Below are 14,602 nucleotides of genomic sequence, written 5' to 3'. Positions count from 1 at the left end.
TAGCTACTGAAGAGTTTGCAATTTCTGACTTTTGTGTGTATAAATGCTTCTATTTTGATGTCTGGTTTATTCTATTGTTTCAAGGACTTTGTATTACAGTATATGCTTATATTTTGCAATGAACATTTGTCTGAGAACCTTTGGGTGGAAGAGCCAAATATAAATACAAAATAATATAAATATATAATATTTATAAAATAAATATTTAACAGGCAATGGAAATTTGTTTCCCTAGAAAAATAATCACGGGATTGCAGTTTCATTGTTTTTTGTAGAAAAAGGTAAGCTGCTAGTGGGAAGTCTTAGAGAAATGAACCATTTGTTAATGTAAAAGCCCTTTTCAGGATCTTCCTCCTCCTTCCTCATCTAAGAATTCAGATAATTCCCTAAAGTTCAACTGTAATTGTTCTTGTGGTAAGCGATAAATGGTCATCACTGTAAGAAGCTATGTATATTCTGGCTTACAATAGTGTGAGAAACCATGGACATCTCTGCTTGCTGAGAAAGGGGGTGCTATAGCCCTGTTCTCTGCCTTTTATAAAACTTTTCTTCTTTTTTGCAGCATACGATCACCTCCACTCCCCCAAAATGCCTCTGCTAAGTTTTTTTTGGGGGGTGGGGGAGAACACCTGGGGAAAGAGCAATGAAATGTGGGAGAAGCAAAAGTCCTAAAAAATCACATAACCCACTTATGCCCATTGTTTAGAAACCCACTAAAAACTTCAGAAAGGTATTTCAGGAGGCACAGATGACTATAGATAGAAGAGACTATGAAGCATCTTTACTGTATCCAATGATCAAAACTCTTGTATTCATGATTGCTGATTTAATTATTCATTCTTTACCTATGATTTCTAACTTTCGTTGTATTTACACTTTAAAAGGAAACTAAAAAATTAAGGATGCAGCACGGTTTTAATAAGGTGTAGATCATACTCCATAAAGCTTTTTAGAAAATCTTTTCATAAGATAAGCTGGACTAAATCTTTATAGGAAGTTATTTAAGTCCTTCCCAACTCTGTATCATTTATTAAGGTCTTTTAATTTCGTCATAGCTTTGGATCTGAAATCTCAAGACAAACATCTCCTACCTATAGGGAAACGTGAAAGACCGGAGGGAAACATGAACTCTCAATACATTCAAACCAAATGAACTGTTTCCGGTTTCAAAAAGTTTTATTTGTAAGAAAGGTATTACCTGTCCTGATAACCAGAACAATAACTTTTTGCCCAAAATTTAAAACAATTATTCACCTTTCCTTGAGATTTCAAGTTCATTTTTTTGAATTGAAAGTTGAAAATAAACCAGACAAATTGTTTTCCTTCCATCTCAGCTAAACCTAAAGAAACTCAGTACAGTACCTTTGAATTGAGGTGGGCGGGAGACGAAAAAGCGATAAAATTTATAATGTACAAGTATAAAAATATGTTACTCAAGGTTCAGCATAATAATTTAATAGCTTTTTGCCGTTTTATAAGTATCTGGGAATGGAACAGATATGTGTCCTGCTCCTGTCACAAGAGGTAGGATGCCAGCATTTGGTACGACATTCCATGAAAGAGTCAATGTGATGTTTCTGTTGCCCCTGCAATTTGAACACAGTATTAGTAGAATCATTTGAATGCTCTAAGCAGTGTACATTGCAATAAATGCTGCAGCATGCAGGACCATGTATGCCAGCATTAAGAATTCATTAATCTTATTTATCATACAATCCATTGGCCACATAAAAGGGACCAATTTTTCTCACCAGGAAAGTATGACAATGACATTTATGATACTTTGCATCTTAAAAACATACCAAACTCTAGATGTGCTAATCTGCAGAAAGTGTCCTCAAAAAGATTACTGTTAAGCGTTGGAAGTGCTGCAGATCTCAATAGGACTTGAGAAAACTAATGTATTGAACCTTAAATCCAGAAACAGAAGCACTATAAAAAGTAGAAACTTTGTGAGCCCTTGTAAACACTTTTTCTGGTTGCTGCTTTCCTTCCATCATTTCCAACGTTTCTTAACTAAGAACCCTCTCCTAGTATAACTGTTCCCTCTGCATCTTGCTCCCCATCCCCACCCTGCTCATTGTCTCATCCCTCGTGCTAATTCATTTCATCTGCTTAGCTGCTGTAGGTTAGATTGTGCTTGCAGGTAATGAGGCGACTACTCCAAAGTTTTGACAGCTTCCAGCTGGCACAACCACAACATTAAATGTGGCTGCAAAAGACACAAGGGGAACTCAGATTTTGCACATAGTAAGTCATGTGAACTATGGCTGTTTGCAAAATGCGTTATGTTGACAGAAAGCCTGTGATAAGAAAATGTTATTCCACTAAAAGAATGTAGATGACAACATGAGCGCATTCCTGAAGGTAAACATTCTCTCTGCTGACGAGTTCTCTCAGCTACATCACTGCATACATAATCAAAACGAATACAGGAAGGGAATTTACTCACTTGAGACCATTTCCATCATCAAAGAAGAAGTATTTTGATTTCATGTCTTTCAACAGCAGCTTTGGATTATCCCCTCTTAAAATAATTTTGTCCCAGAGGACAACCTGGTTCAAAGCCTGCAATTAAAGCTGCCATTAATCACTAAAAGGAATAAAAAATGGCAAAAAATTCTCATCAAGGAAGCTGAACATGGAGATAGCCATTCACCCAGGGCTTGAGGGGTGCTGTTTTCTTTCAGTGATATCGTAAGAGTTATAGGCTCAAAAGTAAACTACATAGTAAAGCATCGACAAAAAAAGTCCTTCCTGAAAAAAACATTGCAGCATTACAATAAAAAGAAGTAAACAGTTCATGAACTGCTTTTGGAAAAATTAACACCTAATAAAATAGACTTTGTTACTGTTATCAAGATTTGTATTGTGTGCATAGCTGACTAGTAATTCAGAGCTATGACTGTGCACCAGATAGATTGAGAACTGCAGCCCACTTCCCCAAAATGCCAATCTGTTACTAAAATAAATGGAAATTGGAATAAACTAGTATTTCCAGCCTATTTACATGTTTTCTGCAGAGGACTTGGTGGATCTATCTAGCAAGAATCACAAAATATGAGTGGCAATGTTTCACTGTTTGCCTTCTTTCAGTTTACAGAGACCCTGTTATCACACCACATTAAACCACAGATGGAAACAAACTATGCTTTAATGTAAATATACATTTGCACTTGTGCGCTGAAAAGTTTTGCTCTGCTCCTCTTCTACCACTCATGCTGTGCTGCTGGGAAACAAGACAATCCACCTTGTTACAACATGAATCTGGGCTCATGCTTCACCCTTCCACCACAAGCAATAAGCCAAGGACCTTGAGTATTGCTCATGGTTTGTTTGGAGAGAAACTGCAAACACAGATTTGCCCATCATGACAAGTCAAAATCTGACTTGTTTCCCAGAGGCATTGCAGCTGCAAGAACAGGAGAGAAGAAAAGTGAGAATTTTTCAGTAGAGTGCACTAGCAAGCTCCTTGTTCACGTTAGACCGTAGCTGGTTTTCTATGGTTTTGCGTGGTGCGTGAACCAGGCCAAAGACTGATGAAACAATCAGAAGAATATAACAAGCAGCAGATAATTATAGATTGTGCAATGATCCAAGAAGCCAGAGCATCACTATTCCATCCATATAATTTGTAACTAGAACAATCATGAATACACAAGCATGTTTTTGAAGTTTTTTTAGGCAAGGACTGAGGAATTAAAAGAGTGGTAGCATACCAATTTCCATGTAGTGCCCGCTTAAATATTCTACAAACATCAGTGGCACAGTTGTTGTATCAGGATAAGACAGCCATGAGTACATTTGTAGAAGCAGACATTAGAAGGTGCTGGGGACTTTACAACACTAAACGTTTGAAAACCAAAGGGTTCCCCTTTCTACAAAGACAACTGTGCGAAACAGATTTCAGATCTTCATCCAAGCTGGAGATATCAATTACCTGCAAACTTTCAGAAGACAGAAACACTTTCCAACTTTTGCCAAACATTAGTTTTTGTTTGGGTTATTTCTGCTGGGAAGCTGAGTACAGCTGGTTTAAACTGGTTTTGTTGTCCTTTCTGTCAAGGTCAAGCTGACTATGATAGTCAGGCCAGGAGGAGCCTGGCTCTCACTCACTTTCTCTTTCTATCTCTCTTTGTTCTAGTGTTTTGTTTCTGTATGCTACACAGTGGTACCTCGGTTTTCAAACTTAATCCATTCCGGAAGACCATTCGACTTCTGAAACCAGAAGCATTTACTTCTAGAAGCTTTTACTTCCAGAAAACTCAAAATGGAAGCTGCGTTTCCTGTTCAATTTCCGAGGCACATTTGAAAACTGAAGCAGTTACTTCCGGGTTTTCAGCGTTCAAAACCGAAACGTTAGACTTCCAAGACATTTGAAAATCAAAGTACCACTGTAGTGTTAAGGTTTAGTCTTTAGTCTTATGATAAGTATTGCATGTTTTATTGTAAGTGCTGCAACTGGATTTTTATGAACTGTGCCAATCCTGAATGTATTGGATTTGTGACCATTATGCTCACTTGCCTCAGTAGCAGTAAGAGCTCTGCTGAATGAAGTACAATTGCCTCTGGTCTATTTTTTTTTTTGGGGGGGGGGGGGACGACTCTGCTACGTGTTTAAGTTTTTTCCTGCTCCCCCTTCGTGAGTCGACAGAAATAACTATACAATTAGTATGCATTTCCATTTAACCACTTTACAAGTTATACTTACATTGTTCTTTGTTGAATATTCTGCTGATAAATACAGAAATAATTGTTTCACATTCCAGTCAAATATACTGTGCAGATGTGTGAATGTTAAGGAACATATATTGTTTCAAATTTTGAATATTTTCAAAAACATTCGTTCAGTGCAGATCAACTATCCAAGCATTTTAAAGCAGAAATGTGCTATTCAGAAGGCATTTCTCAACTTAAGGCTTTTTCTCTGTGATAAACAACATATTAACTGAGGATTCATGACATTTTAATTTTTGTAGATCAAGAACAGCAGTTTACTTTTGTAAAAAAAAGAAAGCTGCTAAAGGTTCTTATTTTTGTGTTGGGGGAATAAGAGACAGAAAGGAAGGGGTGATCACCCACCATTTCCAAATCTATTTAACTCCCCTGCATTCTTCCATGAGTCCCAATTCTTATTTTTTTAAAAAATCTTCAAAAGGAAATGGATTTTTCATATTGTTTCAAATAAACCATTTTTGCTCATTTTAAAACATTTTTATTCCACATTACCTCAGATGCTGCTTACAATCAATAAAAGCCATACTATCAGATACTGGTATTAAACAGGTAATAGAATATATGCATGCCAGTTCTGTTTATTCCAGCTATAGGACTGAGAAATTTGGGATTTTGAAGAAGCAAAGCCGAAGTCTCTTATGTACTAGAGTTCTAGGCCAGTATCCAATAACTAGTACAACTAGTTCAGTTTTCAGACTTGTGTAACCCAAACAGTAGTTCCTTATTCTACATAGCAAACTACAGATGAAGCTGAAGGGAGTTTCTGATATGACACTGAGTATGCAGTTTCAAGACAAGAAATCCCACTGGGGTAATGAAAACACTTAGGGCAGGCCTGCATAACGTAGGGTCTGTGTGCAAATTGCAGTTCCCTGGGGAAACTTCTAACTGAAACACTTGTCCACTGTTGTTTTCACTCTTTATGGAAACACCTTTAGATTGCAGGTGCCTGAAAATAGCAAGGGTGGGCGCTCAGCTGCTTCCTGGACTCAGGGCTGCATGGCTGAGTTTGTGCCAGTATGCCTGTCCTGTTTCAACCAGGCAGCCATACTAGCCAATGAGAGGGGGTAGGACCAGCAGCAGAGCAAAAAGCAAGACTGGAGGGAAAGGATGTGGGTGAAAAGAGAGGAAGGGGACGACGACCACAATTTGGTGAGGAGAGAGAACAGGGAGAGTTGTGACAGAGAGAAAGCAAAGCAAAGATAATGGGCAAGAAAATGAGGGTTAACAAAATGCGGCATTGTTTTCCATGAATAACTTAGTGGCATGGTCCCCTTCTGTTTTTGTTTTTCTAAATGTAAATATTTGTGTTCAGAGTATCCAGGGTTAGCTTTAACCATCATTTAACACCAGATTTATAAATTGGTTTGCAAATACTTGGCAACCTTCAGTAATGCAACACCATAGCACTAAATGGGGAGGAAGGGGAATTCACCACTGAGATAAGAGAAGTGTGCAAGCTTGTAGCCCACTCAACCATGGTTAAGTGATCAGGTGTGTTACATCAGCACCACACTAAAGAATCAGGTATCATTATGACATTAATAACAATGCTGTAGTTGAGAAAACACTAAAATATAAACCAAAAATTCTACCCTTTAATATCTGTATCATGTATTCTCCATTCCCAGCTTTTGTTAGAAGTAGCTTCAAAGATGTATAGATTTTTTGTTTTCTCACCCTCTAGTAATCAGTACTTAAAAACAGGATTTATTCTGAAGCTCTACAAATTTTTATGAAGGATATCTGCAGTAATGTCAAAAGTAATGATTCCAAGGTCACTTCTTTCTCCAGGTCCAGTGAAGTCTTCTACATTTTTCCTAAAAACACACAAAAAACACATTATTCAAACTTCTTTGCAGCTGGCACAAGATAATATTAGTGTCTTCAGAGAAAGGATACTCTTATTCAGTGGGAAAAAATGGGAAGCATAGGCAGTGCTGAGGCTGGTCCCTTGTAACAGAATGTAGAACGAACAATAATAATTACAGTTTAAATATACTTCCTGAAGTTGACTTATCTTAGAATCCAAGCCAATAACTTAACTTGGATATTCTAAACATGCATATCTAAACATTCTCCAAAATTTGGAAAAATTAAAAGTTTTAAACAAATATTCCCTTAGAGAATGCAAATGTTCTGTAAGTCATAAATAAAGTATTATGGCTACACAAATGTTTACAGGGTTGAGTTTGGAAGATTCAACTGTTGAAGTAGCAAGGCCAGCTTATTTGTGATAAGGATGTTACTTTGTGCCAGAGGGCAAATGGGAGGTCCCCCTCCCTCACCTGGCTGGTAGTGAGAAGACAAAAGCCATAGTGAGAGAGCGAGAGCTGTGCTAGAAGCAAGCAGAAGCCAGGGAGTGAGAGTCATGCCTGCTTTCTGCTGGAATCCAAGGCTGTGAATATGGGAGAAGCAAGACCTTCTGGGATGTTAATGCTGTGAGTCCCTCCATCATAGGGTGTGTGGGTGTGGGTGTGGGTGTGTAGATAAACCAGACATCCTAAAGACATCAGTCAGTCTCTACTGTCCCTAGGAATGAGGAAACCAAACCCTAGGTAAGAGCCTGGAACGCTCACACCACTTGGACATTGGGGTGGCGTGCAACATTATGCAGGGCATCAGAAGGGAACTTAGAAGTTGGGCAAGAAATTTAGGCAAAAGTGAGCCAAGTGAATGTCACCTGTGATTTCAATAATGTATAGGCTACATAATTTAATTTCCTTTACCTTACGAGTTATAGTTATCATAGCCATTATGTGATGATGACATTTGGCAACTAATGTTAATGTTCTTGCCAAGAGGCACAATGCGAGAGAACACCAGAACAAATCTAATTCTCCATGCACTGCCATGCTTTTATTCATGAAGAGCAGTCACATTTAGCACATTTTAATAGCATAGAGTATGATGTTTTAAGCCCATAATTTAACACATTCAGCTGAGATGTTCCTACTTAGCTCCAAATGCACCAAGGAACATAAAATCAGTATGCAAGCACCACAAACGATGCACGGCAGTCTATGAAACCATTCAGAGCAACACCAGTCAGCAATGCTGAGAGCAGGACTTGTGTTTGTCAGAACAGCACGGGAATTTGCTGTAAAACAACACTGCCCCCCCCACCCCCATGGAAACAGACATATGCTTGGCAATATGCTGCCAGGGCAACAGCCACTGACGTGTGCTAAACCCAATAGCCGAGTTGCCTTTCATATGTACACCCTGGAGGGAGCCTGCCAGAGGGCGGACACTACAGCACCAGAGAGTTCGTGGTGCTCGCTCATTGGCTTGCACAAAGGGGAAATGAGAGAACAGGAAGGAAAGGTCTACTGTTCTGAGACCCATAATCGACAAAGAGAAAAGGGAATCCAAACTTAGATGATAACACAGAGAACAACGTGCGGTTATTGCAGGATCAATAATACACAACGCTTTTATCCGTCTTCAGTGACAATCCCATTTAACATGAACATTCCATTGTGCGACTTATTTGCAGCAGGGATGGGACTGATGTGTGTGTGTGGGGGGGAATAATAATTATTGCTGGGAGGTGGGGTAACTGTAATACACATCAGCCACTGCCATGGGCGCACACAAAGACATCCTGATAAGTTATGCCCCCGCCCCAAATCACTTCGAGGGCCACAGGTGAATATTAATGGAGCGAAGGGAGATGGCTCGTTGCAAAACGTTTTGCACATGAGGGATGCTCTACAAGGAGGGCATGGATTTTTTTTGGGGGGGGGTGAAGGGAGGATACTTCGAAGCAAGTCAGGCTTCGCCTTCTGCACCCCAATCTCCTCACCCCACATCCTTGCGGAGGAAGGGGTGAGAAGGGGAACCTTTTCCGCCCACTACTCAAAAGACTTCGAAGAGGCTCAGCCCCCAGGAGGAAGAGGAGGAGGAAGAAGAGAGGACCCCCAACCCTGCCCTCGCCCCTCACTCACAGCAGGACCCGCGAGACGGCGATGCTGACGGGCACCGTGCGCTCTTTGAAGGCGGTGGTGATGAAGCAGCCGAAGGTCAGCGCCGCCATCACGCTCAGCGAGAAGGCGAAGAGAGAGTTGGCGCGGGTCAGGACGGTGTTCATCTCCCCCGCCGGCCGCTCCGGCCTTCACCACACACACACACAAACACGCACGCTCGCTCCGGCCCTCTTCGCCTGCCTGCCTGCCGGCCGGTCGCGCCACCCGCCTCCGCCGTCTCAAGCGCGCAGGCAGGACCAGCGAGCGAGCGAGCCTCGGGTGGCGGGGAAGCGGACGCGGGAGGAGGGGGGGAGCTGCTGCTGCCGCCGCCGCCGCGCTGCGTGGCTGAAAGGGAAAGGAGGCCCGAAACGGCCGCCGAAAAGCCGAGCCCGCCCAGTCGCCCGCGCGAGGAGGAGCCCAGCCAGCGTCCCTGCGCCTCCCTGCCCGCCTCCCTCCTTCCCTCCGCCCTAGCTCGGCCTGCCCGGAAGTCCCATCGGCCTCGAAGAGTCGCTTCCGCCCGCCCGCCGCCGCAAGAAAAAAAGAGAGATAAAAAAGGGCAGAGTCATAGTAGGGGAACCACCTTCTGGCATGGAATGGGGATCCCTATAGAATAGTCGGAGCGTCACGGCGTGTCCGCGCGCGAGAGAACGGAGAACAGCGGCGGCCGCAGCAGCAGCGGCATTCGGGGGCGGAAGGGCAGGAAAGCGGCTACTTTCGCCTCTGCTGCAGCCCGGGGGGTGTTTTGTGTTGAGGCTCCTCTTTCGTGGCATTTGCCATGCAAGGTGAATGTCTACTCAGAAGTAAACCCCACTGAGCTCAATAGGGCTTGTGCGTTTAGAGATCGCAAGCCCTAGTTATATGGACATTAGCGACATTAGCTTATCTGCATATCTTGTTTTGTACTGCAATCGTTCTGCCTGCATCTTGATGACATGCCTCATCTGTGTAGTACCGCGATGGAAACCTTTGCTGGTGAGGTTTCATTTCGCTAATAAAGACACTGTTTTGTTTTGTTTTGTTTTTAAAAAAAGACTGTATCGGTTTTTTAAGCAAACTTTTGTTAGAGAGTTACTTTAAGTCATTATTAACTTCAGTCACCGCCTGCACTGTGGAGATCGTGAGGTTTGCTCAGGATTGTGATATAATCACGTTCAGGTACAATCCACCCACTTGCAGCTACTCCGAAGTTGAATGAATCGTGGCAAGGTGATAAAGAGTCCAAATCAGCACCGTGAGAGCGGACTATAGTAACCTCTCACTATAGCTCCCAGCTACCCCATCTTCAGGGTGGGGGGCAATGAGCAATGGACATTTTGTAGGACATTTAAAAAACCCTTTAAAATAAAATAACCCAAAGAAGACTTGACGTTGGAGAAACTTAAACTTAGTCCTCCTTCTAGAGGAGGACGCGCGTTGCTCCCAAGTCACTGCACCGAAAAAAGCCGGAACATCTCCCTTGTGCTGCCTTATGAGCAACTGCCTTGTTACCACTCTGAAGGTAAATAGTCAAGCCGTCAAAAATAGCCAGGAAATCCGGTCTGCAGGCAAAGGAACAGTCTAAATTCTCTTATGATTGTCTCCTCCCGTTCTATATAACCCGCTGCTAGTCGCCGCAGGCAGCGAGTGCCGCCTGACGGCTGTCTGCTAAAAAAGCAGCTTTTCGAATCCACCTATGAACTGATCTGTATGGAGGGAAGTCGAGCTTCTACACACGGAAATGCAATGCAGTATTTTGCCCCTTAACCAGCTGTTCAAGTGACAAGGCTTATGGGTCAGTTACATCATGGTGCCTGAAAGCTCTCACTTGGGGGGTGGGGAGTGTGTGTTTTAATTCAATATATTTTGACATCCTGGCTAGGATCTAGTTTAATAAGCCCGTGCAAAATCTGTTTGCTTTAAACACCAGCTTCCCATACTGCAAATCAAGCAGGTTTTGGTTTTGTTTTAATTAAGAGTTGATCACTTCCCTGGTCTTTTGCCTACTTGCGTTATTCTCACCAGGGTGGTGGCTTTGATTTGCCTTCCTGTGATTGATCCATGTACACGGCTTTGTGTTTCCAACTCAAGACCCATTGAAAAACATCTCATCCAGTTCAAGCTTTGAAAAACAGCTTTGAAAAACTTTTTCATATTCTCCAATGTGCTACCCTTGCCATTGTGGCGGCACGGGGTTGCCATTCCGTTAAAGGACTTACGTTACTTGTCAAACGGTTCATTTATCCAGTCTGTGTAATGTTTACTGTATATGTAACTTGTTAAGATAGAGTTGTACATTTATTTATCCATTCCATGTTTACAGTATGTCCAGGCTTTGTCTTGCACATGGCACCTTAGCATGTTTGTTGTCTGAATAGTTATAGCCTATCTCTATTCTAGCTATTGTTCTAGTAAATTTGGTTTTATACTTATAAGCCAGTTTGTGGTGGTGGTGTTTTCCTGCATGGCCCAACCAACTCTTTTGGACCATTCTCTTTTATCCCACGTAACTCCTCCCACTTGTCTGATAGGCCAGCTCTGCTAGGAAACATCTTTGTAAGCTTCATTGATGCTCCCCTTATCCTTAGCCAACTGTCTCATAGACCCTGATGGCAACATCCACCCACCTGTGCACCTTGAGAGGCCTACCTGAGTGAGCAAAAGTAGAGAGCCCAGTGCCCCTGAGGTCATCACGCTGCCTGTGTCCTCCCTAGGGCCATCAGAAGCCAAGCCAAATTAGGCCTCCTCTCCTCCATTATTTAGTGGCCTTTCCTCATAAGCTCAAAAGTTGGATCTCTCCAAAAGTTGGATCTTCAACAGCCCCCTGGTCTTTTTATCTGCCGTTTTGTCTGTAGCGACTCCTTCGCTGGAGGCTGGCTCTTCCCTGGCCCTGTCTTGGAGAACGTTTTCTTGCTCATGCACTCCTTTTCCCGCTCATGCACTGCCAATCATGTTACCAAGCAGCAGCTGTGCTGGGCTTTGTGTTTGTTTTGTGCTGCCAGACATTTCTAACCTTGTGACTAGTTCATGTGGCAGTTTTTTCCTTCTGCCTAGAGCCTTTCCATGCACGATTGTTTCCGCGTTTTTTCTACTATTAATCTCAAGTGTTGTAAACAGGCCAGGTGGGATGTTTTGAGAATGGGTAGCATAATTAGCCCGCGTTTGTTCTCCCTGTGACCTTGCATATCTCAGAGTGCCTTTTGCTTCACCATATGTAGGTAAGCTCTGTTGGCTACTTCCCCTTTTGATCTGGCAGCAGTGGCATGCCTGTCACAGCTACTGCTTTGGGATGGAATTCTGCAAACAGCTGTCAGATAAGAGATGGATTGGTGTGCTGGCTGGCGATATCACAAAGGCACTGAAGTTGCCACCCACCTCTGCGGCTCTGAAGTGGCTCACCCTAGATGCAATTCCTGGAGAAAGAGATATGAAAGGCTCTCTCTGGGGTCAACGGTTGTAGATTACTCAAACACGGAATATTATTTATCTTTCCTAAAGCTTTTAAACAAGCAATACTACTTCTGCGCACACTACTAAAGAGGACAGGCTCACATTAGTGTTGCACACTCCACTTCTCCAAGCACTGAGATGTAGGAGCACAGCACTTACCAAGATTTAGAAGGCCACTGCAAAGTTATTGGCATTTTATGTTTGAGGGTGGGTTTTTTTGTGTTTTTTACACAACTATACAGGTTGAAGGTAGGTGGAGGTATAGCTTAAACATTCCAACAGACAATCAGAGTTCACTGTTTCCACATCAGATCTTTAAGGATACACCCGGCACCACAAGATGCTGTTAATTCAGAGTCCAAGAAATCAGGTACAGTATCTGTTTCCCCCCAAACCATAGTTTGTCTTCACAAGCCGGCTATTTCTTGCACAGAATCCAAATGATTCTCCAGTTACTTCCTAGGCCATTTATCTGTAATTTCCCTAACAAATGAGATACTTGCCAGGGCCATCCTGTCTAAACCCCAAAGCTTCAAACCCTAGAAAGTTGGAATAGCTATCAGGCAAACAAGACTATGTTTCTTTTAAACAGGGGTGACCTGGTGGAGGAGAAAGTCTAGTCTTTTGCATCATGCCTTAGTTTCTCAATCCCCCCTTTTTTTAACAAAACCCCCAAAACAATCATTTTCCCTGCAGGGAAGCTTTCTCTTTGAAAGTCTGCTTAAATTTGCATATATATATTTGCATATACAAATTTGTATCATGCGTTTGTGTCCCAAGTGTTTTAAGAACTTGGTGACACCTCTGCTTTCAAGACCATATTAGTATTTGAGAATGTGTCCATTAGTAGAAATCTGAAACACAGCCTTAGTTGCACAAGCTCATATTAAATGATATTTCAAGAAAAGCCACTGGTGTTTAAACATACATCCAAATTGTTAAACAACATTCATTATAACAGGCATAGACAAATGTCTCCAAAATTGCATCAGCTTCCTTCCCTTCCAGGGATCTGTCATAGGCATAGCCTAGTTAACACACCAAGCCCTTTTTCCTGGCTTGGCTTTCCATTTCATTCTAATTAAACAGAACTCATCTTTTAAAATAAATATGTTGAGAAAATGTAAGAACATCACTTTAATAAAAGATCCAACAAAAGTGTGTATGTGTGTTTATCACGTTTTCAGGGAGGGTGAGAATCTTCTTTCAGATTGACAGCAGGTGGTTAAAATTGTGGAGTAAAACAAGAACAAGTTGTAAATCATACCGTTTGACAACTATTCTTCAGATGCAAAACTGATGTGATTATACACAATAGATATGTGAGCTGTGGAACGAAGCTACTGTTTTAGTATGGAGTGTCATATTCAAAGTGTTTGAAACTGTTTATATGTGTTCTTCTCCAGCTGAAATACCATCACACTAGCAGGAGCTCAAGTGAACTCAGTGCTATGTACAGTATAAATAATCCCCATATTTTGAGCTGCAAGCATCATGACCAGCTGATATTTTCTTTCCTCAGCACCAGCTGTTCCCTAGGAGTGTCCGGCTGGAGCCATACTATCTTAGCGACATATTTCGGAGCTGTATCTAAACACTGACAAAGCCTCTTGTGCAGCAATGACTGTCGTAGAGGAAAACCGTCCTTTTGCCCAACAACTATCCAATGTCTACTTTACGATACTTTCACTTTTCTGCTTTAAGCTTTTTGTGAAAATCAGCCTCGCAATACTCAGCCATTTCTATATTGTAAAAGGGAACCGTAAAGAGGCAGCAAGAATAGCTGCTGAGTTTTATGGACTTCCTCAAGAACAAGGTACGCTTTTGTTTCCTTTATCACCTTTGTCATTTCTTGTTATTGAACTGCTAACTTTTACAGTATAAGTCTTTTCTTTAAGCAAACTAATCTGTAATTTTCCATAATCTTTAGGCAACCTGTTACTGACCAGACTTCCCCACTTTATTTTCACATTGAATAGTATTTCATAGAATCAGAATTGTTGGAAGGAACCATGAGAGTCATCTAGTCCAGCCCCTGCAAAGCAGGAATCTTTTGCCCAACGTGGGGCTTGAACCCTTTACCCCGAGATTAAAAGTTTCATGTTCTACCAACTGAGCTATAGGCTGTTTTATGATTACCTCTAAAGCAGATTCAATCTAACACGAGTAAAATGTTAAAATAGTAAATTAAAATTGTGAAATTAATCTTCATTTGCTCTGGTTCTGTTTTTATCAAATGGAGGAAGGAAAATGCCTATAAAGTACTGGCTGACATTAATAATGCTTGCATAGGGTAACTACAGCTCCTTGTTTACCAAGATTATTTGTGCCATAACACTATCCAACTTTTAATGCAAAACTATAATATAGAGTGGAACCTGATTCTTAATATTTTTGAAGATGGTAGTAAAATCCATTTTTCATCTGGTTTATAAAATTTCAAACATTTATATTATGAAGATGTGATATTT

The 14,602-nt window shown here is 41.6% G+C and overlaps 2 protein-coding genes and 1 long non-coding RNA gene across 12 annotated transcripts in view; 1 reads left to right on the top strand and 2 right to left on the bottom strand.

Annotated features, from left to right (window-relative positions):
- Window positions 1–1,439: 1,439 nt before the first annotated feature.
- SPCS3 (signal peptidase complex subunit 3) lies at window positions 1,440–9,195 on the bottom strand. Its single transcript, XM_083520378.1, has 5 exons — window positions 8,688–9,195; window positions 6,484–6,557; window positions 4,712–4,788; window positions 2,453–2,568; window positions 1,440–1,586 (listed from the first exon to the last, which is right to left on the bottom strand). Exons 1-5 carry the CDS (start codon window positions 8,828–8,830, stop codon window positions 1,454–1,456), a joined length of 543 nt encoding a protein of 180 aa, XP_083376504.1. The 5' UTR covers window positions 8,831–9,195; the 3' UTR covers window positions 1,440–1,453.
- Window positions 9,196–9,659: 464 nt separating this feature from the next.
- Window positions 9,660–14,602, top strand: part of ASB5 (ankyrin repeat and SOCS box containing 5) — a 32,003-nt gene continuing 27,060 nt past the window's right edge. The window contains exons 1-2 of the mRNA XM_083520339.1: window positions 9,660–9,677; window positions 13,654–13,947. Coding sequence (XP_083376465.1) covers window positions 13,752–13,947 — 196 coding nt within the window. The 5' untranslated portion in view covers window positions 9,660–9,677; window positions 13,654–13,751. The remainder of the gene's footprint in view (window positions 9,678–13,653; window positions 13,948–14,602) is intronic.
- Window positions 11,904–14,602, bottom strand: part of LOC310714758 — a 34,907-nt gene continuing 32,208 nt past the window's right edge. For all 10 annotated transcript variants that reach the window (XR_014530032.1, XR_014530033.1, XR_014530034.1 and 7 more), the window contains one exon: window positions 11,904–12,094. This is a non-coding gene — a long non-coding RNA (uncharacterized lncRNA). The remainder of the gene's footprint in view (window positions 12,095–14,602) is intronic.

This window comes from Podarcis liolepis (genome assembly GCF_965112155.1).
Source record: "Podarcis liolepis genome assembly, chromosome: 9".
In the NCBI taxonomy this organism is placed as follows: Eukaryota; Metazoa; Chordata; class Lepidosauria; order Squamata; family Lacertidae; genus Podarcis; species Podarcis liolepis.
Note: the sequence above shows the minus strand (reverse complement) of the source record. Positions and strands in the feature narration are given on the sequence as shown.